This window comes from Anabas testudineus, chromosome 8, assembly GCF_900324465.2.
Source record: "Anabas testudineus chromosome 8, fAnaTes1.2, whole genome shotgun sequence".
Taxonomy (NCBI): Eukaryota; Metazoa; Chordata; class Actinopteri; order Anabantiformes; family Anabantidae; genus Anabas; species Anabas testudineus.
The window spans coordinates 4,771,894-4,797,129 of record NC_046617.1 but is presented as its reverse complement, the minus strand read 5'-3'; the positions used below and the strand labels follow the sequence as shown (position 1 = coordinate 4,797,129).

The 25,236-nt window shown below is 41.0% G+C and overlaps 2 protein-coding genes across 2 annotated transcripts; one reads left to right on the top strand and one right to left on the bottom strand.

The window, feature by feature from the left end:
• Window positions 1-170: 170 nt before the first annotated feature.
• LOC113158973 (zinc finger protein 768-like) lies at window positions 171-5,858 on the bottom strand. The gene is made up of 2 exons (XM_026355406.1): window positions 5,194-5,858; window positions 171-4,132 (listed from the first exon to the last, which is right to left on the bottom strand). Exons 1-2 carry the CDS (start codon window positions 5,501-5,503, stop codon window positions 3,075-3,077), a joined length of 1,368 nt encoding a protein of 455 aa, XP_026211191.1. The 5' UTR covers window positions 5,504-5,858; the 3' UTR covers window positions 171-3,074.
• A 1,153-nt stretch (window positions 5,859-7,011) lies between these two features.
• On the top strand, window positions 7,012-18,035 carry LOC113159097 (trafficking regulator of GLUT4 1). Its single transcript, XM_026355609.1, has 5 exons — window positions 7,012-7,240; window positions 12,915-13,202; window positions 13,499-13,788; window positions 13,878-14,010; window positions 14,090-18,035. The coding sequence occupies exons 2-5, from the start codon at window positions 12,971-12,973 to the stop codon at window positions 14,104-14,106; spliced, it is 672 nt and encodes a 223-aa protein (XP_026211394.1). The 5' UTR covers window positions 7,012-7,240; window positions 12,915-12,970; the 3' UTR covers window positions 14,107-18,035.
• The last annotated feature ends 7,201 nt before the right edge of the window (window positions 18,036-25,236 follow it).

Sequence of the window (25,236 nt, the reverse complement as noted above, 5' to 3'; positions counted from 1 at the left end):
TCTCTGGTGAATGCGAGGTGCTTCCTTACATTTCTAACACGTTTATGATTATATATTCAGTTTAATCTAAAAACAGAGACCAACTGGTTCAATCAATCGTTTCACTCAACATTTATTTTATCAAAAAAAAAGTGTTTCACATTAATACAAAACACTGATAGTGACACGGGAAAAAAAAAAAGACTCTGCAGAGATGATCTACACGTTTACAAGCTTCACTGCTGAGATATGTTCTGAATCAAGACCAAGAGTTCCGAATAACACTGATTAAAAAAAATAAGGAAAATAAATAATATATTACTTTGTCTCTAGCGTTGCAGTAAGAGTTCACTGAGATCATTTCAAACACACACATCTGCAGAACATCAGCAGCTCAACACTCCTTCACTTACACCATTAGCCGCACAGCAGGCTGCATGTTCTCACTCTTTTGTACTTGAAGGTCACATTTGGAAACGAGCTCCTTTCATCGCTCAGGACTAGATCTCCCACACACACACACACACACACACACACACACACACACACACACACCTGTCACCTGGGCAGGAAGTGTCGGCCTGCTCCGCTTCACCGCAATATGTTCTTGAGCAAAACCAAAAACTCAGTGGCAGCTCGAGATCCCCGTCAAAAAAAAAAAAAAAAACACTGCTCACTTCTTTTTGTCGTCCCAGATAGATCTGAGATAACATCTATAACATTTTGACTTAATTGTTTCCCGTTGGACACTGTTTCCATGTTCTCTCTATCTGTGTGTGTGTGTGTGTCTGTTCATTTATCTCACCGTCACCCCTGTTTTCCACATATTCATATACATGTGACATTACAATGAAAGAGGTCACACAGGAAATAAGACACTACACTGAAGTAACCTGGTTATTGTAACATCTGTCTTTCTCACCTGCTCCCGCCCGTATTTAGTAAAGTTAGTAACCCAACGTTCACAGCTACTTGCAGAGGTTACTGTGTTAGTTTCAGTTTTAGTCAAACACTGAGAACAACTACTTGAAATATGACGATGGGGTCATGTCACCACTCTTTCTCTGCACATATCTACAGAACTTGAACTCCTATCTTGATTTTGAGGTTTAAAGAACAGTTCTTCTGTTAACTGATCAACAGAAAATAATCTCCTAACGATTTTAATGATCCGTTAAGTATCTGTTTTTACATTTTTATTTCACAAAGACGATCATTTCTGACGACACGCATGGGACTTTTCAACTGCAGGAAGACGGAACTAAACTTTATCCTCTAGGTTCAGGTTCTGCATTTATTTCCACTGCTGTCCGTCGGTTTTGGTTGCAAATGTCTACACCTCTCAGGAGGAGTGTGAATAGTAACAGATACGGACAAAACGTAGAGAAACAACCAGAACTAGTTCAGTGAATAAAAGTCCAAAACATGAGTCACCTCCCGTTGTTTGTGTTGCTCTAAAAATATATTCATTGCTTTACAGATTTAGCTTGAGGGGAAAAAAAGAAACACTTGACCTGTAATTCTAGGTGCTGCTATCACCTTGATAGGGTTACACTCCCTTGCTTTGCCACACAGTGTGTAGGTGAACACTAACAGAACTGTTCTCGTGGCAGACTTCATGCATTTGTTTGGCTACAGTCTGAGATATTAGTACTTTCCATAAAGTATCTACAGCTGGAAACTGTGGTCGAGCAAAAATGTCAAACGTTCTTGTGACATATTTCACTATTTTTAGGGGTTTTTAAGATTGAGTCAAAATAAAACAAACTATTTAAAGACATTTTATAGACAAAGCAAATGAATTAATCATTTATGCATATAGAAACATCGATCTGCCTGATCTGTAACAAAGTCTCATTTGACTTACAATATTTAATGTATCTGATGTTGCAACTTGGTGAAATGTCACATTATTTTAGGAAAGACTAGTGAGGAGATCCAACAAAGTAACCAGACGACAACCAGATTAGTTTCCGAGCTCTGCAGAATCCAGCTGAATATGTGATGATGATGCAAAAACAGGAATTACACTTCCATATTCCATGTTGAGATGTGTCCCTGTCCCCATTTCTGAAACAGACTGTTGTTTGAAAAGCTTCACTTTTTCAACTGAAGCAGAGAAGCGCTGCTGCCTCTTTGAATGGAAAACTGAGTAAAACAAGTGCAGTCTGAATCCACTTCCTAAATGACATGCTTAGCTTTTTCTTTTTGGGGGCAAAGCATGAAGACGCAGCTGTTGTTTCGCTGGCACATTTGACAGCGACACACTCCTCTAAGTTACAAACTTTAACAGGCTTTAAGTGCCTTGAGATCATTTCTGTTGTAAATTGGCGCTATACAAATAAAATTGAATTGAATTTAAGTTAGATTCAGCTTCTGTGTTGTCTCTCCAACCATTCACTTAATTGTAAAAAAGAAAGATAAATAAATAGATAAATAAATATGAAGACACGGGTGCATCTGCGTAGCTGCTCCTTCATGTCCGAGTAAGAAAACAAAAGTGCTTTTAAAAAATGCTCAGCAGGAAGAGGAGGAGAGAGAAGAGTGAGCGGGAATGTAAATACGCTTTCCAGGACTCTTTCGCATTGGCTGCTAGTAGAGGTTCCCAAGATGATCTGTGCTGCCTCTTATCAGAGGCAAAACTATATTTCTAATGTTCTGCAGTTCTATCACTGATCTGTTTTACAAGCCAGTAAGTCACAAACATGTAGTATCTCATACGTCATCAGCCACATTATTACATCTGATGCAGACCATGTACTGTAATTAAGTAATGTCAATCTTATGTAACATTGTGTGACAATGTTCTTTAAGGGTCCTAGTTTACTGACTTGACATGAAATATTTATTTTTACATTCTTTGATTGGAAGGCAATTGGGGCCAGGTGTTTTTTGGGGTCAGCATCTAGCTGCACTTGGTGGTCGGCTGTTTTCTTTAGTGTGATAATACGGCTGAGAGACTACATATATGTTTTTCATTCGTAGCCCACTGGCTTACCATAGCACAACCCAGTCTGAACACTCAGTCACACACTTCTATTAATCATTTCTTCTGAGTGATATGTCTCAATCTCATTTACTCCTGAACTGAGCCATCACGGATTAGCCACATAGCACATGTCCTTCTTTAAGTGTATCTGCAGGCCGCTGGTGCTGGTGAACGACTTGGAGCACTGGCCACAGCGGTACGGCTTCTCCCCTGAATGTGTGCGTTTGTGTTTCTTCATGGTGTCTCCATCGCTGAAGGTGCGGCAGCAGTATGGGCAGCTGTACGGCCGCTCCCCCGTGTGGATACGCAAGTGTCGCCTCAGGTTTCCTCTCTGGCTGAAGCTCTTGGAGCAGAAAGTGCAGCGGTGAGGCCTCTCGCCCGTATGCGTGCGCAGGTGACGCCGCAGGTCTGCAGACTGCGCGAACGACTTGCAGCACCAGTCACAGGCGTAGGTCTTTCTTTTCTGCTCCAGGTGCAGACGGAGGCTGCTGGCCTGGCCGAACGCCTCACCGCACCGGGGGCAGCGATGAACAAGCTCGGGGACGTAGCCTCCTACTGTGCCATCATCAGCTGTGACTGTCAACTTCTCTTGAGAGGATTTCTGGTTTTGATGAGCTTCGTGTCGCTCTGAACGCACCAATACCGTCCTGTCCACATCTGTCCTGGTTCTGAAACTCGACCCTTCCTCTGTGACATGAGAGTGTGCCGTCACTGTCAGCGAGTCTGTGCGACTTTCAGGTTCTGTCACTTTGTATTCCTCAGGTTCGGTTTTAATGAGAGCTGGGGACCGGGGCCCCTCTCTGAGCACAGGAACATCAGTGTGGATTTTAGGGTGTGGGGCAGAGGGAGGTTTCAGGGAAGAATGACAAGGAGGAGAGGAAGCTTTCCCTAACGCCTCCTGCTGAGGGTCGCGCTTCAGTCCAGGCTCCCAGGACTCAGCAGGCTTCTTGTCACCTTGGAGGAGAATTTGCCCCGGGGAAGTTTCAATCTGGACTGACAGTAACTGCACAGGCACCACCTGCTCATGCCTTTGCTTGGCTGTGATAGCTGACGGCTGTCTGGGCTGGTTCAGGGTAGAGTCTGGCTCCTCCGAGCGAGGCCTCGGCTCTGGATCATTGGACTGTTGCTCTGGTGCAGAAAAACCAAGACTGGCCCTGGTGGACCCTGGAACAACAGATTATAACTTAACAGTCAATACAGAAACAAAAAAAAAACTAACATTAAAAAAAAGCGTCACTCAGTTGTGAGTGACGCTTTTCTCAGTAGGCTAAAACAAACAGAAAGCTAAAAATGTATACATGTTAAAGTTTTACTTACAAGTAAAATATCAGATCGGAAGATTAAAAGTATGAGGTAATCAATGCTGCTGATGATTACTTGTGTAATTTATTAGTCTGACCATTTTTTTAGATAGATTGATTTGCTCATCACAAAAGACTAAAGTAGGCAATCAAATATTCATCATTCACATTTTTGCTTAACTGAACAGGCAGATAATTAATGGATAACCAAACCCGTTAAGGGATTAGATTTTGTTGATCATGTATCAATTAAGTGTTTCTAATGAAACCACTACCCTACATTTGCATTTGAATCACAGACTGTGCCTCAAACGTTGGACCAACATGCTTTAAGCCTGCACACTAGCAGTAAGTGATGCTTTACTCTGTGATCACATACAACGTGGATGAAGTTCCGTGTATTTCCTTATTGCTTGAAAAACTGTGTAAAGGTGCACGGAATTCCCCTTTAATAGATACAGGAACAGCTAAACTTGCAAAAATCAAACGTCGTTACCCGAATATTCAAATTAAATAGAAACGTCAACTCCATGAGATAATACGCCATTTCAAATAGTTTTATTTCAAGTATACATCTCAAGTGTCTCATCATTAGTGTAAACAGCACTAAAGGTTACAGGTCATCAGAGTAAAACCTTCTTCAGATATTCGTACGTAAGCTGATTCTCGGAAAGGAAAGTTCCTCTTTTTATCAAGCGGAATGAACAAAATGGAACAAAAAGTCGCGTCTGTCTCAAAGTCTGTCTCATCTAACAGACGCCGGGTGTGAAAACTGACTCTTGACTGGACGTACAAACTCGGAAATCCCCGTTTCTGACAGCATTTACCATTAAATCCCTTCTGTACGACTTAATTGGGCGAATTTTTCAGCGCACTTTGGACCGTCGCTCAGTCGCGGAGCATAGACAGAAAGCTCGCCCTTACTCAGCCACTCGGTCTCGGCCTCCAGCAGCAGGATGTCCCGCAGCTGCCTCCGCAGGCTCTCGTTCTCTCGCTTGGCTCTGGCCGTCTCCTCCCGGTACTCGCTCACCGTGTCCTCCACCACGTCCAGGATCTCCTTCACCACCACCGTGAGCCGCTCCGTCAGATAGGCGTTCAGCAGCTGGAGTTTGGTCATTTTGATTTTGGAATCATACAAATCTGCTGCTGTAGCCAAACCGGAAACAGAACCAGACAACAACAAACGAAACAGGAAACGATACCGCTGTCGTGCGTCAATAAAGTGTTTCTTCATAATAAAAGCCTCCGACTAACCCCTAAACGTTCACGTTTGTTCTTGTCAGCTACACTTCTTGAAATACATCTTTGCAGAATCTAGCAACATGTTACATTTGTTTCTTAAATCACATGTTAAATTGCATAAGGCTTTTACAAAAATGCATTTCTTCACTGGAGAGACGTGGATTGTTTGTAGCAGAACAATCAGCTGATTCACTGCCAGTAAACAGTTTCAAAATAAAACTATCCTAGACGACAGCAGGGCTTCTTATTTTCTGTCCATGTATGTCATGTTGATGATAAAAACATTCACAGAGTCAATATCTATTGTAGGACAGGTTCATGTATTACAAGGTGCAGGGGTTAATTCAACTGTAAATACGCAGATCCTATTAATCAAGGTAATAGGATCTGCGTTTAGCTGTCGCCTTGCAAAGTGGGTCTTTAATGTCAACCCTGTAAATATCTGTACTGGACTCACTGATGAATGTGGTGTTGGAGAATCTACGGTGCATTGTTGGGGTTGTGTTCAGTCAGCAGAAACACAGCAGGGGACACAAAAGGCTGCAGTAAAACACCCAGAGGTAACAGCAACGATACCGGAAGGTGAACAAGTTCCTTTCAAAATAAGTGCTAAAATATAAAATATAATAATACATTAACTGAAATGAACATTTACAGACATGCATCTAATACAGGTGAATAATTAAAAAAACAAAACATGTGTGTCTATGTTCTACATATATTCAAATGGAAATGTCCCAGAAAACACATTAGAAGAATATACAGTACTATGTAAGAAATATGAATATCTAGCTGAAATGTTCCTACACTCTGCACTGATGTATGTAACTCACATATAGTGCCTCTTGTATTAATCTTGATTGGAGAAACACCAAATACACTATATTATTTTTATTTTTATTTATTTTTTCAATAAATTAATCACTATTGATCTTCAGAATTCTTAGTCAGAGTTTCTTCCTTTTTGAAACAACAGCAGGTGAAATAATCCCAGTCCCAAGGCCTAATTAAACCGTCCAGAAAAAAATTATCATTTTAATATCTAGCATGCATTTTCCTGTTTGGTGGGTTCATCATGTAATTCAACCAAAACGCTGAAACTGGGCAGCTACAAAATGGACCATGGGTGTATTGACACTAGTGGTAGTGTGTCATGTTTTAATTGGTGTCTCAGTATTGTGTCTCGCACTCTATCAACCTGTTTACAGACATTTTATACATGAAGAATAAATATAAAACTAGACTTTTATTTTGAAATCTTTAACAGACTGCACTTTCACTTTCAGGCAGCTTCACACTGGAAGAACATGGATAGTAAAGCAGTGACTGTACTGCAAGTGATTCCTCCTGCTCACACACACACACACACACACACACACACACGCACACACACATGCACACACACGCACACACAGAGGGAGACTCTTAAAGCACCCCTCCCTTCCTTTTTATTTCTTGCAGTGGAAGAGACAGGGAGCTGCTGCAGTGACACTCCACTACTCTGCATCATCACCAAAAAAAAAATAACACATCAAGGAAAACAAAACGTGCTATTTTATCTAGAACCATCTATCAGGTATTTTTTCTTTTTTTTCTTTTTTCAGTACTGTGTCTTCAACTCACATCACTGGATTGTACCTCCTGTATCTCCTGCAGAGACAAAATGACCATCACCCTGCAGCTTCCTGTGGACTAGGACCAGCTAATAGCTCAGTGATCGGCTGCTGTGGTGAGAAAATGTTTATTTCACATGCTGGGTGTGTAAAACATGTGGTGCTGCTATAGTACCACGGTGGGTGTGTCGCCTTCACTCAGCTTGGGGTGCATCACACTTCCATCTGGATTCTTCCCTGTCCTTTGTCTGCCTTTGATGCATTTGGTGCATTTATAGTTTAATTGTGTGTGCCTATATGTGTGAGAGAGATAGAGAAACTGTGACATATTTATGCTTTAGTATGTAGTTGTTATGTACAAAATATGTGAGTACAGCTGTGCTGCTCTTATTAGCAGTACTACGCTGTTTTTCATATTTGTAGGTGTTAAAGTATTTTCTAGAAAACGCTGAACAAGACGCAGGGAAGTTAGGATCATTATTATGTTATTGTTCTGTTGTGAAAAATATAGTACATGACATGAGAAGCAGAAAAAGGCTGCAACCAAGGATAGTAAAAAACAGCAACATATTCAATTTACAAAGACAAAGAGACAAAACAGCAAATTCTTACTTTTGAGAAGCTGTAGTGAGCAAATAAATAGTATTTCCCTTTAGAAAATACTTAAAGGGTTACTCAATTATGAACATTTGTGCTAATTATGTATTTTGTGTGTTTATTGTTAGTTAGTTAGTATCTTGCTTGGAGAAAACAAAATAAAAATTTTAAGGTAGATTTTGTTCAAGTGGTTTAACTGCAGCTAATAATTAATCAGATTATCAAGTAGTGCCTGATTTAGTGTATTAAATCCAGTCCAACACGACTTCTAATTCTAACCAATCAGTTGTCCAAAGGTCTAAGACATTAAATTAGAAATTATGTAAACTGTAATCTGTCGGTTGACTAATTAGTGTTGTTTCAACCTAATTTGAATAAATCACCACAGTGGCAGAGAGGAATCACGGTGTGAAGAGCTACACTAACACGGCTGCCTTCCTCCAAAATCTGCTAGGTAGTCAATGTTGTGATGAAGCTGAGGTGACAGTTGTGAGGGACAAGGCACCAACTCAGTCAGTCAGTCTGCGAGTCAGCAGGATAATGGTCTGTAGTGAGGACACTAATACACTGCAGATCCACACACGATCAGGACTGAGGGTTGAGCTGACCCAGCTGACGCTGACCTGCATCCAGGTAGAAAAAAAAAAAAAACACATCAGAAGCCACGTGAAAAGGATCTTTTTTGCTTTGATGTGCCTGTCAGTCATCTTATTTTCAAACAGTTCAGATGTTGAAGGAAAAGTTTCTGGACAGATGTGTTTGAATTAAACAAAACCAATAATAGAGTTTTTATGTTAAGCAAGGCCCAGCTATTTCTGAATAATGATGAAGACAAGGCAGTCAGATCAGAAAACATTGTGTTGGTTCTACATTTTACTATAAAAATATGCATTGTATATGCATATGTAGAATCACTGGTCTTATTCTCATTTTATTCATGTTAAATGTAAATTATTGCTCTTAAAATATTCAGTCTCATAATTTCACAACTGTCGCTTATTCACCTGTAGCGTCTGTGACATGAGATGATGTCTATATATCTCTAGAATTCTCTTTGCACAATGACCAATACTGAGCTGGGGCACTGACATCACTGTATGAGCTCATGAATACTCATCCAAAAATGCAAGTTTAAGCTCTATTGTGCAAAGAAAAAGTTATAAACACAGCTGTATTCTCTGTGCTACAGCTCATTTAAAATGGTCTGTGGTAAAGTTATTAGATCAATCTAAATTTGACATTCGTTCTGGAAACCATGGGTGCTGCTTCCTCTGGACGAGCGGAGGCACCTTTTGACTTTGACTTTGAAAGCCTGCAACTCTGATGCTATGGAGGTGTTTTACAGCAGCATGTTCTCCCATCCAGATGAAGGCTCTGCATATTTCAGCAGGACAAAGCTTAACCACATACAGGGTCTGGCTGCTTAATTGGCCCGCCTACAGTCCAGGACTGTTGAGCAGTTAGAAACCTGAATCTGGCAGGAATGAGACAACGTTCGTCTCCAAAAACTGCAGCAGTGTGATAGAGCGGTGACAGCTGGGATTGGTTCCAGCACCCCAGTGATCCTTAAGCTAAAGGTTAATATAACTGATGGTAATAAACTGGCAACTGAAAAGTTTCCATGTTAAAGAGTGTCAGGAGTTGTTTTAGTAAAACAGATCAGAGCTTTTTAACATTTCTTAATTAAGTGTCTTACAGCTGATACTGTGTAAGTACTATCCTCAATGTAATTTAGTGATGTCACTCAAAATATTATTGTTGTCAAACTGTATTTATTCCACAATTAGACACCAACAATCAGAACAACAATGTATCAAGTCACTCCATCAGATAACTGATGGTCTAACCCGGCACAAAAAACACCAGCATTGAGTCATTACGCTGTTGCTGCAGCCCAGCTAAAAACAACAGACACTGATGCCTTTAATGGTCTCTTCCTGCTAATTTCCCCCCTTGATTCCTAAGTGTCGGACGCAGCTCGATGCAGCTGACGTTAATCCTGCCACTTACGGAAAAAGGACGAAAGCAGCAGCAGGTTAATTGCTCTGGGAATCGGCTGTTTAGACTTTCGCCCCTTTAATGATACTTCAGCGATTCATTAAAGACCTTTCACCCTTTCTTCAGCATCAAAGGTCAATACAAAGAAAGAGCAAGGTTACCATGTGTCTTTAACACAGACAGCTGATGGAAATCCTCAGAATGAAACTGCAGCTTCACACACTCGTGACTTTTTATGTCAAAGAGTGAAAATGACTTGAATGAATTGAGGTTTGAAATTTTCCGACAACAGAAAATAGCAAAGTCTTTGTTTTGTTTGTCACATAAAAGACTAACTATCTGTAAAAATCATATGTGCACCAGTGTTCCCAGGTCATTTTAGCAAACATGTTCAAACTGAAACGCCTGGCGGGAACAGGAAATCTCTGCTTTTCTCTTTTGTCAAGTGGCAAACAACAAAATAACTGTCCCAAGATTTCAGATGCTGAGACATAGAGACATAGTGAAGGTAAAGTTAAAGAACATTTCGTGCATTTCACCAAGAAACGTCCAATAAAAGAACATCTCAGTTTTTTTAGATCATCTGCTAATTGCAACAAAAAAAAACTGTTACACACCTGCGTAGCTTCTTCGCCATAGCAACAGATGCTGATGCACTATTTAGCCAATAAATTGACAGAAACCCCCTGAGCTCTCAGACAGTTTTATAATAAATGAAACTGATGATTGTAATGAAAACTTGGCGGCTGCTGCTTTGTAAGCCCTAATCTGGAAGTGTCATTTGAAAGCCAGCCAGCAGATACAGAGATGACTTTGTTCAGGTTTTGTGCTCAACCAAATATCCTAAATATTTTTTTAACATGTCTGTACATACTGGGAGTTATAGATCTGGGTAGTTCAGATATATGCATTTCTCTAGACCATAGAACGGTATATATTAAAGTTTCTTTATCCTCTGTTGTCAACCCCTGATGTTAACAGGTAGCAGTTATTCTCTAAAACATGGAAGGAGTCCAGATTTCCAGAGGTCCTTTGAAAAACAGTATGTTTCCGATTACGCACGTTTTGAATTACACTGCAGCTCGAAGCTCCTCGGCCTGTGGAGAAATTGCAGTGCATCAGGAAACGTACAGTGATATAGAGTGTTACCTCTGTAACAAAAGACTCTGCTTTTGTCAGCTTTTACAGAGTGAGGCAGTGCTGCAGCATGTTGTCCTCGGGGGAGAACCGTAGAAGTCATCAATCGAGTCGTGGCAGGTCATTACAATATTGACTGTGGAGGTGCCGCAACAGAGCTTTCCCCCAAACCCGCTCTTAGAGAAGCTGTCCGTCCTCCTGGTTGTCACTCAGATCAATGTGTCCCTGCGTTCGTAACATCCCACGTCCATACTGTTAAAAGACAAACAGCATTTATCAAACAGTAACATTTATTTAGGTTGAATAAAAGCTGCAAGACGGATGGATGAAGATATAAAAAAGAGCCACAGGGGAACAGCAGCATCGAGGCTACTGCAGTGTCTTCTCTGTGCTTAATTATAATGGTTTTATCAATGCATTACAACACAGAATGTAGCAATGATGCAGGAAAAAAAAAACATATGCTTACAAGTAAACAATTTCCTAGAAAGTATCCTGGAAAAAACTAAATAGTGAAGCCGGATAGCATGTGGAAACATGAGCAGCAGAAGCTGATTCAGATTTCACTACTTTAAAAAATCAGCATTTTATATTTTAGTCCCATCACTCAGGCCAACTCAAGATGATTTCAAGTCTGCAGCTATGTTAACAACCAGCTTTATGGAAGTGCAACCCTTCTGAGTCTGTAATTATGCCTCTATAATTATTCACTTCCACTGTTCATGCAACAGTGTAATGACTGACAGCATAATGTGCCCTTATCCTTTTCATTGCTCAAGAGCAACTCCATCTGTTAACATCGCCAGCTGATGAATTGCATCATTGTTTTACGGTCTCTTTTTATTTTTAAAGAGACGTTTAGTGATTACACAGTACAAGTCGAACTAAACTTTATCGCGGATGAGTGGGACTTAAAAGATAAAAGATAGATACTGGCTGAGCTGATGTCCACCTACACCGGAGACCAGGAGCCAGAAACCCCAGCAGCTGCCAGCATGGAACTGTTGAGTCACAGGAATAAATGAACAACCTTATCAACCCACACATATAGATCTGGATTATAAATATGATGCGCTCGAGGTGATAAAAACTTTCTTCTTCCTTTTGTGGAGGTAATTGTGTTCTACATTTGTAAGATCAGCGCCATAGTTTTGGCATGTTATGACTAATTCGCCTCCAAGTTTAAGTAGAGAAGAAGTTTGTGACATCGTCTTGTCTGTCCTGTCTGTGTCTCCAGTTCTCACCATCAGAAGAATCTGTCACAAACTGAAATTCAGCTCACATTTTGTTTCGGTTAATATCAGAGTCCATTCAGTTTGCTTTGTGAGCAGAGGCCCGGAGAGACGCCTGTTTCTTACAGCGCAGCGAAAACAAATGCGATGATGTTGTTTCATTACAGTGACGCAGTTTTAATATTCTGTCTCAAATCTCCTGACTCACCCTCGAGCTTTTAATAACACCGCAAGTATTACATAAATCATCAAAATATGAATAGAACCGATATTGCAGGCGGTGTATGGTATCTTTGTTTAGGCTGCGAAACAGTAACTCTGCTTAAACATATTAACTTGCAGACACATCTCCTACCAATCACCTCTATTTTACTTCAAACATACAGTGACTTTCACTCACAGGTCATTCAGCCTTTTGCCCCCAGCCTCCCTGCAAAACCCTCCTCTCATCCCATGTTATTCTATCTAAATCCAGCTCTGATGTTCAGTGTTGGTTTGGCTCTGAACATAATATCTATATTTTGACCAGTATAGATTCAGTGAACAGAGAAGCACTCTTTTCTGTGCTTTCTTTTCTTTCTGTAGTTGGTATTTATAGTTTCATTTGTCATTTGAACAGCTCCAATAGGCTGTCTTACTGAGCTCCAATGGTGCAGATGGAGTTGAGCGAGTTTGTCAAAGTAGACACATTCAAAAAATGAATTCTTCTATTCATTCAAGACAAAGTTCATAATGGAAGTTGGATTTTGTTCACTTGCAACTCAATTTTCTTCCAACTCAATCAAATGTAACCAAGTTTCAACAACTGTTTTTTAACCCTTTTCAGACAGCGACCTGCCCTAAGCTTTTCTTCAACACCTCACGCGTCATCTGCACCACCCAATGGCCACCAGTCCCAGCGCTGCCCAGGAATCCCGCAGCATGGAGGAGTCCCAGCAGCCGGAGCAGCCAGTCAGCACCCAGGAAGCTGGAGAAGCCGACCACACCGCTGTCACTTCTCAACCAGCCAGTGCCGAGCAGCAAGCCCTCCCCGCAACAACAGATGAGGCCGAACAAGTGGAGGAGGGAAAAGCCATGGACCACCTGACAGTGATCAGTGAAAACATGGAGACCAGTAAATAGAGCGCCTGTCCACGGGGCTATCCATCCAATACCATCCAGCACACTTTGTTTTCTGTTTTACTGTATAACACGTGTTCATTTAGTGACAGAAACCTTTCATCTTAACACACTGCCCTAAAATATGCACATATTTATTTTATTCTTTCTTCTTTAACAATATTTGTGACAATAAAAGTGTCACCTTTTCACTAAAGGTGGGAACTTTTCGAAACAACAAAACAAACAAGTACCCTAAAAACTGTTACAGTACAAGTCTCAATACTTTCTGATTGGCTTCTTGTCTTCTAGGTAACGGTATTGGCCCAGTGATGGTCGACTCCTCTCCCACAGTGCCCTCTGTGTCGCCCAAGCAGCACGCCAAGCCGGGAGGCCACGCTAATGGTCGGGCTCGTTTGGGCAGCCGGTCTGGCTCGTTAGCGGCGGGCTCACCCAGGCCCTCGCTCACCCGCCAGCCCAGTGCAATCACAGAGGCCGCTGTGGATGGATCCAAGCCGAGAGACTATTTGATCCTGGCCATCCTGTCCTGCTTCTGCCCACTGTGGCCTATCAACATCGTAGCCCTCACGTTCTCCGTGATGGTATGAGACAGAAATGAAAACGTTTCTAAAATTATGTTGGTCTCTTGTTCATTTGCTGCAGCAAACATGTTTTGACCCTTTCTCCTCAGTCCAGAAACAGTCTGCAGCAAGGTAACGTGGATGGAGCTCGTCGTTTGGGTCGTAACGCAATGGTTCTGTCTGTGGTGTCCATCCTAGGCGGCATCGCTATCATCACTGCAGCTATTGCCCTCAACTGGGGATGTGAGTAACCTTTCTCTGAATCAGCTTGTTTTACTCAAACCACCGTGAAACTTGATCAAAATTCTTCTTCTCGTTCCAGTGATTTTAAAATCCTGATAAATTTGGCGGGAATGCCGAGACCATCTAAACCCACTCGACTCCGCCCACTCTCGTTCACGAAGCACTATCGTTCTCTGGAGCCTGCACCGGATGAAAAACAAGTCAAATCTGTTCCTGTTCTTTGCTGTTGTTTCTTGCTGCACGACAAGCATGGTCATGCCTGACACTCTACCTCCAACACGACCAGTGAACCCACTCCCAACGCAGATGCCCCATCTGGATGTGGAATAGGACGTAAAGGATGGATCACTGAATGCTCATTTCATTGTGTGGTAGCAGCTTATCTCCTCGTCAGACTGCTTTCTCTCATTACATTTTCTCTCACCAACGAACACTGTATCTGTTGTCATGGAAATGGACATTTGTCTCTATGGAAATAGGATTAATCTGCTCTATAAATGAGTCTCCATCCCACAGGCCTAGCAATGGAGCTTGTTTTAACTTTTTGATGCCAAAAAAACTGAAACTTGGTTTTAGTTAAGCTGAATCTGGGAGACGCTGCTGCTGCTGCTGCTGCTGCTTCGACATGAACTGAAGATGGACTGTCAATCGTTTTGCTGCGAAGGCTGGAAAGTGAAAGACAAATGGAGTGATCTTTAATCTCAGAGAGTGGAGTCTCACCATTTCACCATTCACCTGTTCCTGTTGTGTTTATTGTCCACACATACGAACACAGAGGTAGAAATGCCCACACTGCTGCTGCCTGGAGGTCACATTAATAATATGAATAAGTCCTGACATCATGTCTGTGCTACGAGCTTCTTATTGAACTTTTTTTTTTTGTCGATTGGTCTGAAAAACTTAAGCATGTTCTTGGAGTTTGCTTTTCATATTCTAGGACTATTCGCCACCAGCTGCACCTGGAATTAGCAACTTAAAAATATAAAAAATAAAAAGAACATCATGTAATGTAACCTAGCTAGAACTGGTCATTTTCTAGCAGTGGCTCCCAAACTCGGCCTTCAGGCCCTCTTGACCTACACACAGCTGAATACCTGGATCAGGTGTGTTCAGTCAATCAGACACTGAGTGTGGAGTAGGTAAAGAGGAGGTGAACGGGTATCTTCCAACTTCTGATTGGTTAAACACACTTAATCTAGGTGACCAGCAGTGGCTAGAGCAGGAATAGTTGGAAAACAGGCAGAACAGTGGGGGGGCGTGTTTGGGAACCATTGCTTTATATTAACCAGACTGGACGCAGTCAACTTAGGTGTGATTCGACTCTGACTTCCAACTTCCAAGTAAATGCAACACAGCAATAGCCCAGAAAGGACCAGGGCTTATGGGAAATGGTGTTTCCCACAAGATGCTTGAAACTAGCATCTTCATCTAACTATATGAAGCTGGCTACATGGTACTGTTAGGAAAGGCTGGATTTTTTTGTTAGCATCTCAAACAGAACCTAGAAGTTTGGGCCTCTGGGAAACAATGTTTGCTAAAAGCTGCTAATATAAACTTGTTATATTTTTGAGTGTAAGACAATAACTATATATATTATCCAGTTTGGGTTGCATGTCATACACTAGAAATGCTGTGATAGCACTGATTTTAAAATTCTCAAAACCAAAACGTGGAACCCCATGAGGGTTTTAAGAAAGAGTGGAAATTAAATGAGATCATAAAGTGGTAGAAAATGATGTGGCAGAGAGAAAAATATTGTGTTGCATGCATGTCGTGCACTTAGTTGTGGTCGTCTGGACGTCTAAGTGCAGCCCTTGTTTGTAACTGACTCCAGCTGAGTCCCTCTGATTCAAATATATTTAATTATTCTCTCTAACCACACAAGGTGCAGCTTTATCCATTTAATGGACGTAAAGTGATGGGCAGTTTGATTCTACTCGCTGTGATCTCAAAGCCCTCTATTCATTTGGGTGATTGAGGTTACAGTTACACCATTTACCATTCGACTCAGAGTGTTCAGATTTCCACAACATGGCACCGATCTGTTTTTAACTGTTTTGTTATCACAGTTCAAAATCATTTCTATTTCCTTTAGTTTTGCGAACCTCAGTTTCTTTCAACACAAATCACAGCATCATCATCCTCCCATTAGAATGTTGAACTTGCTTAGACAGTAGAAGTACTTTGCATCTGAGAGCTTCACTATTTGTAATAGCTACACTATGTAAAATAACTACTTCATTTATCAATCTGCCCATCACTGATCTAATTGTTTCCCCTGAAGCAGCACAGTTTGTCTGATGAAACCTCTTCCTATAGTAGATAAAGGTTAAAGCAAAGTGGAGCTCTGCAGCTGTCAGACTCTGTTGTGGCATTTTATCCAACTTGAAATCTTTTTCTTGTTGGAGAAGGATTCTGGCCAATAACTTAGACAAAACTTAGACAAAACTTAGACAAAACTTAGACAAAACTTAGACAAAGTTTCCTGGAATAAGCTCATTTAGACTGGATGAGCGTAACTCAGGATATGACTATTTATTGGCTGATTAACAGACTGATAATTACTCTAAGAGCTCGTGCCGACCTTGTGTCAGCGCTCTCTCGCCTTTCAGAGCATCGGTGTGATGCTGTGCCAAACTCCAGAGTGTGTGCCAGCCTGCGCACAAAGAGTCCGCTTTGTTATAGCCTGTCTCTGTACGAGTGTGTGAGCGCGAACACGCTTTGTGGACAGATTGTTCTTGGAGTGAACTTTGAGGAGCCCAGTGGTCGTTATGGAACTTAATCAGCCCTTCATCTCCTATACTCTGTGCATGTTTACAGTATTTATTACAGAATGCTTTTACACAAGACTGTAGCCTCATTTAGCTGAAGAGCTAACTGAGTAGCACCTTGTAAATAAATTATATGACAAATGTCCACCTAGTGAAGATATCCCCTTTTTCTCTTTGCAATGCTATTGATGGAAGTGACACCGCTTCTTTTTTTTTTTTTTACGTTATTTTGTTTATTTTTAGAAGATGTGACTGCAGTTCAAAGCAGTGACAAGTTAGAGCTGTGCACCAATCAGACGGCGTCTCTTTGAGAAGGCGAGGTCAGGCTTAGGTGGAGGAAGAGTGGAGGGTTCCACACTGCAGTGTTCACATCATATGAGCTGGATGGTAGACCTAACGTATGAACAGATGTGTGATAGGATGGTGGACAGGAAACGTCTTATTTTTAGGTACATGCTATTTATTGTTTCCCAGTCATATCTATTTACACCTTGGATTTTGACATGAATTGTATCTACAAGTCAGAAACACGTAATTATGATAAGTCCAGTTTGACGTGAATGCTGCATGAGGTCAACTCTAGCCCACTCCCAGCTTCACCCCAGCCTCTACTGTACTGTATGTAGCATGCCTGTCTAATCACATTATGCAAAATAAATGTCAGTATGAATGTTAGCTTTCCTGATTTTTGCTATAGTGTGTTCAAAACACAGTTCTGCATTGAATCTGCTTGCGCTACCTCTCAGAGTTGCCTACAGTGTTTTCTTAGCTGCGCCTGACATAGTTTCACTTTGATGACTGTTAAACTTCTAGTGCTATGGGTTGTATTCTGCTCTGTTGTGTTACTATTGGAGACTTTCACTACTTACGTTGTGCAGGGTTTTATTCGTTGTATTTGTGAACACAGTTCTACAGATGTATACAAATAGAAAAAAGAAGCAAAGTGAACACTAAGAAATTGAAAATTCTTAGAAAGATTCTGGTAGTCGGCAGGGACATCTATTTAATTTAGATATCATTTAAACAGTCAGTAATATCCTCATCAGTCTCTCATCTACCTTTCAGCCAATGGGTGAGAACCTGAACGTTAGAGCACCACTAGAATAATAATGAAATTACATTCACACAAGCATTTGAATTTAAAAAACACTGAAACAATTTAGTGAATTAGAAATCTCCCCTCCAACACCTCTTTTTAAAATTGAAATTGAAAGTATCACATTAATTTCGAGCGTTAAATACTCTCTGCATTGTATTATAGTATTCTAATAATACTCAATTTGTCAGTTGCATGTATTCTGTGGATAGGCTGTTCAATTCTGTTTTATTCAACTATTCTTTAGTGCTATATTCACAAACTTATTAAATTTGACACTTAAATTCAGTGCAATGTTTTCAGTTTGGACAGTGGCTGATATTGGCCTATTTACTGTAAATAAAATAATATGATGTGATGGAGATATGTGGATATACTTTAGATCTTGCCCTTCAGAGAATGTTTCCTCTGACATCCCCAATATAATTTAAAAAATGATTCTCTCTAAAACACTTGTCTGCCTCCATAGAAATGTATGTAGGAGTGGATGAGACGCTGTAATACAAGTTGTAGATGATTCAAAGCTAAGATTGATGCAATATACCTGTAACCAATAACGTATAAAGATAACGTAAGACTGGCTGTAAGACTACAGGGTTTCTCATTTGGAACACACAGAGGACTGTACATGCTGTATACTAGATACTGTTGATTTATTCATTGTTCACAAGTCATGAGGAATCAGATGCTCTTGTGTTTCACATCCTAGTGTCCTGTGTGTTTTTTTTTTCTCCACTACTGTCTATCATTTTCATTTCTTTTGTAAATGCCCTTTTTGACACCTGATTACCTAATCTTTGTATTTTTTATATTTCTATTCTCATTCTCTGGATCTCTTTTGTATGTACATGGTGATGTTTATAGTGCTCAGTATAACCTGCTTCCTGCTTGCTTTTTTTAAATAGCAAGGTGGGGGAATGGTGTAAGCATGAGTATAATGTCAGCTTAATTCATTAAGTCCTCTTATTATTGCTATTGATTGCTATCTCCTGCCACTGGACTCTTTTTTGTGCCTGTGCATGCCTTAAATCGACTGCTTTATGAAGCATACAGAATGAGTATGGGTGTACACAATACATTTATCAGACACTCTTGATCTTGACTACTGATGTGAAGTATTTGATCATGTTTGAAGGGAATAAATCTCAGTTAAATACGACCTCCTCCAAGTCTGCAGGCTCCTGAATCAGTGTAAGAATACGGGAAGACATTTCCTGATGAGGCCCTTCACTTGTGGCAGTGCTGGATGTACTCAGAGAAATGACCAAACATGAGCTCAAGTAATTATTAGAATTACAGGTTTTACTATTGTTGAAGTCCGACTCTCACATCAGGGTACTAGATGGAAATGTGTTGAGTGTTTTCATTCACACGGTCCTAGAATCAGTTACAGGAAGCGTGTTGGAAATGTGAGTCACCACTGACTGAGACTCAGTGTCAGTGTCTATGACTAACCACTGTTTGTTTGTTAGTTTGTTTACACCAAAAACATTTGTGTGGGAGATCAAAATATGTATATGAGATTAGTTTCATACATTGAACAACACAGAAGACAGTATGACCTGTGAGTTTGCAACACCTTCTTTTGATTTGCTTTTCCAGGCTGCAGCCTTCTTCAGTTGTCGTTTGCTTTGGGCAGTTTCTCCCTTTAACCTCCTCTTCTTAGACTGGGGGGTTTCCTTCACAGCTCTCACAACGCTTCTGTCATCAGCTGTTGTTACTTTCCTATGACTGTGTAGGTTGCTCAGCACACAAGAGGCTTCTCTCTTTAACAACTCATTTCAAATTGTTCTGATGGCTGTGCCCAATATTTGTGCCATCCACAGCTCTCTGGTTTTCATATATATTTTTTCAATTTCATTTAAGTTAGTTTGTTTTTGAAAAGCAGTCGACAACACCTGGGAAACAAGACACACCTGTCTGTTGCATGTTTTAATGTTTTATCTCACTTAGCTTTGGGTCATCTGTTTCAGAAGGTGCTGTCTTCTGTTGTTGTTGTTCAGGTGTACATAGCAATGTCTGCATACAGCAACAATACATGAATTAGCTATCAGAGGGGAATGTTTGTCTCTTTTTATATTGCATAAAGATAAAAACTACTGATTTCTTTAAAGGATTTTAACTGTTCAGTTCATGGACAAAGACACTAGTTGGTATTTAGGCTTCTTGATACTTCCAGTTATAGTATAAAGGTATTCAGTATGAGTAATTTGTGTGTCAATAAATTTACAGGTTAAACATGTTTCACGTTTAAGAATGAGCATAAGAAAAAAAGGTGGGGATAACTCACTAAGTGGGAATGCTTTTATTTTCTTAAATCATATTGTGCCACAGGGCTGTGAAGAAGCTTTTATTTTGCAGGGTTTGTTTTCTTTAAATTGGCAGGAATAAGTTAAGAGAGTAAGATGGAGCGAGAGATGAAACGAAGGAGTGGACATTTCTATGTACACCCTGTTTCTAGGACGGGAGAGCGTGTTGTCACGGCAACCATTGGAAAGGGAGTGAGAGGCAGCCGGGGACACTGGGATGTGGCAGAGAGAAAGAAAGAGAGAGAGAGGTCTGGTTCCTTACTGTTAATAAAAGATCTGTGTGTGTGTGTGTGTGTGTGTGTGTGTGTGTGTGTGTGTGTGTGTGTGTGTGTGTGTGCGCATGCGAGCACGCTTCATCTAAATTTTAGATTCTTATAAATTATTAAGTGACTTCACCACCGAGGCTACAAGAGGAGAGATCAAGAGACAGAAGGAGGGGGGGGGGGGGGTCAGGAGATGAAGGAACGGGGGAGGAGAAGAAACTAGAAGCAAAGAGAAACGATGCAGACCGAGGTGTAAAAGAGAGAAAAGACCTGAAAAAAGCAAAAGTGAAAAAGTGTTGGTATCATAGTCGAGGCTTAATTGAGATAAATGGATGAGTCTGTGGGTGGTTCTGGGCGTGGGAGACTGGAAGGAGCAGCACAGAGAAGAGGCCGAATTGAGGAAACAAAAGGTGGAAAAGCAACCAGAGACAGCGAAGATGAACATAGATGGAGGGTGGAGGCAGTGTGTCATAATGCAGCTGAGAGCAGGGAGATGGAGCAGCAGGGGAGGAGGAGGAGGAGGAGGAGGAGGAGGAGGAGGAGGAGGAGGAGGAGAAGACAATAATAACAGAAGAGAGAAAGGAGCTAAATGAGTCAGTAAACACTGCATGAAGGAAATTACTGCTGCACGCTCAGACTGGTTGGACATGTTAGTTTCAAAGAATGGTGCCACAAAAACAAACAAACGCTGTCAGCGGGGTCAAATGTTCCTTCGTTACCACGAGTGAGACGCTGTAGTTTATTCTGACTCATTCCTACGTACACCACCCTGCTGCCCCAACCTTTATAAGACATGAGGGCTGAAAATTAACCTCTGAATGCTTCAGAGTTTTCATTTTTAAATGCGCAGGAGGACGTCATGACTGTTTCAAAGGGCCGTTAAAGAGTAACATGTTGTTTTAGGGTTAAAGCTAAAATAAGAGTTAGGTGTGTTTATGTGTGTTTTATGTTAGGCCAAGGGGCCGGCGGATGAATCTTTTGTGTACGTGCATGTGTGTGTGTGTGTGTGTGTTGCTCGCATCTCCCAGACGTGAGCATGATGACTCCAACTGTTAAGACTAATGCAGCTCGATGGCAGTTTATTATCCGCCAGTAGAAATGTGAGAGAGAAAACACAGTGGGAAGGCCGACTAAGCTGTAACCACAACAACAACACAAGAGAAGATGAAGAGGGAGACAGAGGAGGAAGTGGTGGGAGAGGGAGAGGAGAAGGAAAATGAACACAGCCAACTTTACCGATGCAGTCTGTGCCACATACCTGGCCCCTGTTCTTTCTTATGGGAATTAACAGGTTTGGCTGATTGTGTTGCTGATTATTTGACACGACCCCCGATCCATTGGTTCTCTTCAGCTTGTTGTCCTGGCAACATGCAATCTCCTCCAAAAGCATTGACAGGGATAATTAGTTTGTCTGTACACCGGAGACATTTGGGTTTAACATTAAAAGATGGATGTGAGATAACAGAATCTCAGCTTCAGTTTGATGCCATGTGCACCTCACTGTGTTAAACACCACAGAGGAGTTCGTCTTTTGGATTAAATATTAGAAAAGTATTGGAACAGATCATTTTAAAATGAATTCAAGTTCAGTTTGTCTGGTGATTGACACGTCTCACACTGCTTCTGTCTACAATTGTTTCATTGGTCGACTCGTTCTATGTATGTTGCACGGTGCACCAGTGGTTTCTTTCTTTTTCAAGACATTTAAATTCTTGTATTGTCTCTGCTCAATGTTTATGCAATGCTGGATATTAGGAAACCAGGAAACACCTGAAACAAAAGGCGCCATGTTTATCTGTTTAACGGATTGAGGTGTGTAAACACTGCCTCAAAAAATACTAATTCTGAACCTTCGTCTCATTTCCACATGATCTTAAAGTCAAATGTGTACAACAAAAACAAATGAACCTTACCTTAATACTTCCAATGGTTTCAAGGAGACTCTATCAGCAAACTGAAACTTTAGTCAGGGTAAACAAGATAACATAACATTTTGAGATGTGTGAAATAGTTGCAGAAATTATATATTATGTATTTATTAAACCATGATGAAACTAATGACTGAAAGAACAACAGGTGAGTAACAATAGTAAACATCAGTAAATAGCTTAGGTAAATAAAGTTAGAAAGTGACTTAGCAAAAGAATAACTGACGTGAGTAATCAAAACAACACAGGTCAAGTAAGTAAAAGACTGAGAGCTGCTCATCATCGATTTATTAAAACAAAGAACAGATAGAATGAAAATACAATTCAAAAACAAGTCCAAGTCAAATAGATGAGTCACCAACACACCAGGGGCAGACGAAAGCAAAGGTCCACGGGAAAATCCTGACTAACACAGGCATGAGGCAGGTGCTGCGGGTGCACGACGAGAGGAGAGGTCAACTTTAACGTGAAGATACAATATGCACCTTAAGCAAATAGAAGCACGACACCCACTCTGCCCAAAGCTTCAGGTGCATCCTTTGAATGCTCTGATGGTGCATTCAGTGTCTTAATTAACGTGTTCAAAACCTAAAGACTTATTTTTAAATTACTTGAACTACTTATTTGGTAATTAGCTGACATTTGCTGTCAGTTCACTAATTGATTCATCATTTCTGTTCTGTTTTACTCCCTTTTGTTTTGTTGTTGTTTTTTAGTAGCGATGGAGCTTTTTGGAGCTCTTTAATACATGGAGGTCGAACCCGGCAGGAGACTGATGTGCAGATTGTAGAAGATAAAGAAGAGAAAATTATAAGAGGAGACAGCTGCAGAGAATTACAGTCCACGCAGAGGGATTTCATTAGCCTCCCCTGACTGAATGATCTAATCGGTGAATTGAATTAAAGAGGAGCCACCTCTTCTGCATGATCTGCATCTGATTGGCTGCAGACCGGTCCGTCCTGATGTCTCCTGTGATAACAGTCTACTCCTACTGACAGGATCAAACCCACCGGGGCCATGTATCAGACCCAAATTCAGAGCACTGGGTCATGTTTTGTGCTTGTGTTAATCTGCTTTACATCACTGCCAAACACTTGTCTTAGCATGTTGTGGTGTTTAAGATGTATTTAGGTAAAGATTTGTGTTAATGAAAATGCCTGCTTCTGGTTTTGTGATAAAAATTCTGTGCTCTGTTTTCTGAAAACATCAGATCATTAAGGGAAAATCGATTTATTTCACACACAGTTGTGAGGTCACAGGGACATCGACCTCGTTTCTCATTAGTGTTCACTGTTGGAGCAGTGTATCAATCACCTGACACCTTATTTTAGCTGCTAAAGTAATAACTGAACGACAGCCAGCAGACTAGGCCCCTGTACTGTAGATCATGTGCATCACATGTAAGTGTAAGTGAAACAGTAGCTGAGAATCCTGGGTATTGTAGTATTTAGAATCATCCACAAAACTGAGCAAACAGCAAATAATGTTCAATAAGATTATTAGTTGTGATTTAAAGTCCAATAACTGGAGCCTGTGGACATACAGCACCGTTACCTAACATGTATTGAAGGAACAAACACCTGGAGTGTTGTCTGGAAAGACTTTCCACAGCCTTTCCAGCTTTTCGGCTCAGATCACTCGAGCTCATATAGACTTTATTGACCAGTCCCTATTCCTGTGCTGGCAGCGCCCCCAGCAGCCCATTGGCTGTGGTGACGAGGTTGATGGGTGATGATCTGTCTATGATGAGGGTGGACTTCTGGTTTCAAATCTGAATCCTGATGATGACTCAGACAACAAGAGTGACTCATATCAAAGTCCAAGAGGAAACTTCATGATGATATGATGATACCTTAAATCCTAACATGTTTGGAGGAAGCTCCTCACCTGCACACACCTGAGAGGCAGCACGACACACTGATGTTAGAATAATAACACGGACTCTGGGTTTTTGTTTAATCTTGTTACTGACAAACATGAAGACGTTTGTGCTTTATGAAGCTTTAATATCAATGCTAACATGATCTAATTCATAGGCTCTTGCTTTTAACAACACACGGGCAGAAAGCACAGGCCTCTAACTTGTACCTCCCCACTTTTGGTGTCCCTGACTTAGATGCCCTCGTTCTCGTCCAGTGGGATCCAGCGTTCTGCAGAATCTCTCCTGTAATCCTTTGTCAGGTGCACAAGTCCTCACGCACAAGACCGGCTGTAGAGACCTTCACTCCAGCTCCTCCCTTCACTTCATTCTTTTCTACTCCAACAACTTCCAGGTTATGACTGTTGGCAACCACCAGGTGACAGCATCTCCCAGTGTGATGTCCCTCCATCACAGTGGAAGTGTAGTTTTGTTTTTTTTTTGGGTGTGTGGTGGAGAAGAAAACAGAGAAGTTATCGTGCTCTTGCTCCTTAACTTCTGACAGGAAAACATAGCATATAATCACACAAATACATTTCAGTGGTATATACATGTACGGTATATATACAGGAAATTGTCTAAACAGCATCACCCTCCTATTTGTTCAGTTACAATTTCCTCAAGCCCTCATCCCTATAGGGATGACTCTGTTTTTGCTCTTAAAGGCCGTTGGGTTCAGATCAAGGCACCTGTAGTTGGACATTAACTAAGGTCAGCTTCAGGTGGGGGATCACTTTGTGGTACGACATGTGAAAGCAGACTAAGTCATGTGGTTTACTGACTTCTACTCATACATTGATTAGAGGTCACACAGTCTAATATGATGGTATGGATCAGCCAACAAACCAATAAGATTCTTTGAAAGCTCTTAGAAGTGTTTGTTGAGTGCAGTATGTGGGAGAATTTTGTGTTGGTTGTCCACATAGGAGCTACCTGAATCA

Coding starts and splice junctions, on each gene's coding strand:
- LOC113158973 (XM_026355406.1), bottom strand. CDS start 5,503: ATGAAGAAACACTTTATTGACGCACGACAGCGGTATCGTTTCCTGTTT. Junction 4,133..5,193: donor GGCCGAGACCGAGTGGCTGA/GTAAGGGCGAGC, acceptor CTGTTGTTCCAG/GGTCCACCAGGGCCAGTCTT.
- LOC113159097 (XM_026355609.1), top strand. CDS start 12,971: ATGGCCACCAGTCCCAGCGCTGCCCAGGAATCCCGCAGCATGGAGGAG. Junction 13,203..13,498: donor CAGTGAAAACATGGAGACCA/GTAAATAGAGCG, acceptor CTTGTCTTCTAG/GTAACGGTATTGGCCCAGTG. Junction 13,789..13,877: donor CCCTCACGTTCTCCGTGATG/GTATGAGACAGA, acceptor CTTTCTCCTCAG/TCCAGAAACAGTCTGCAGCA.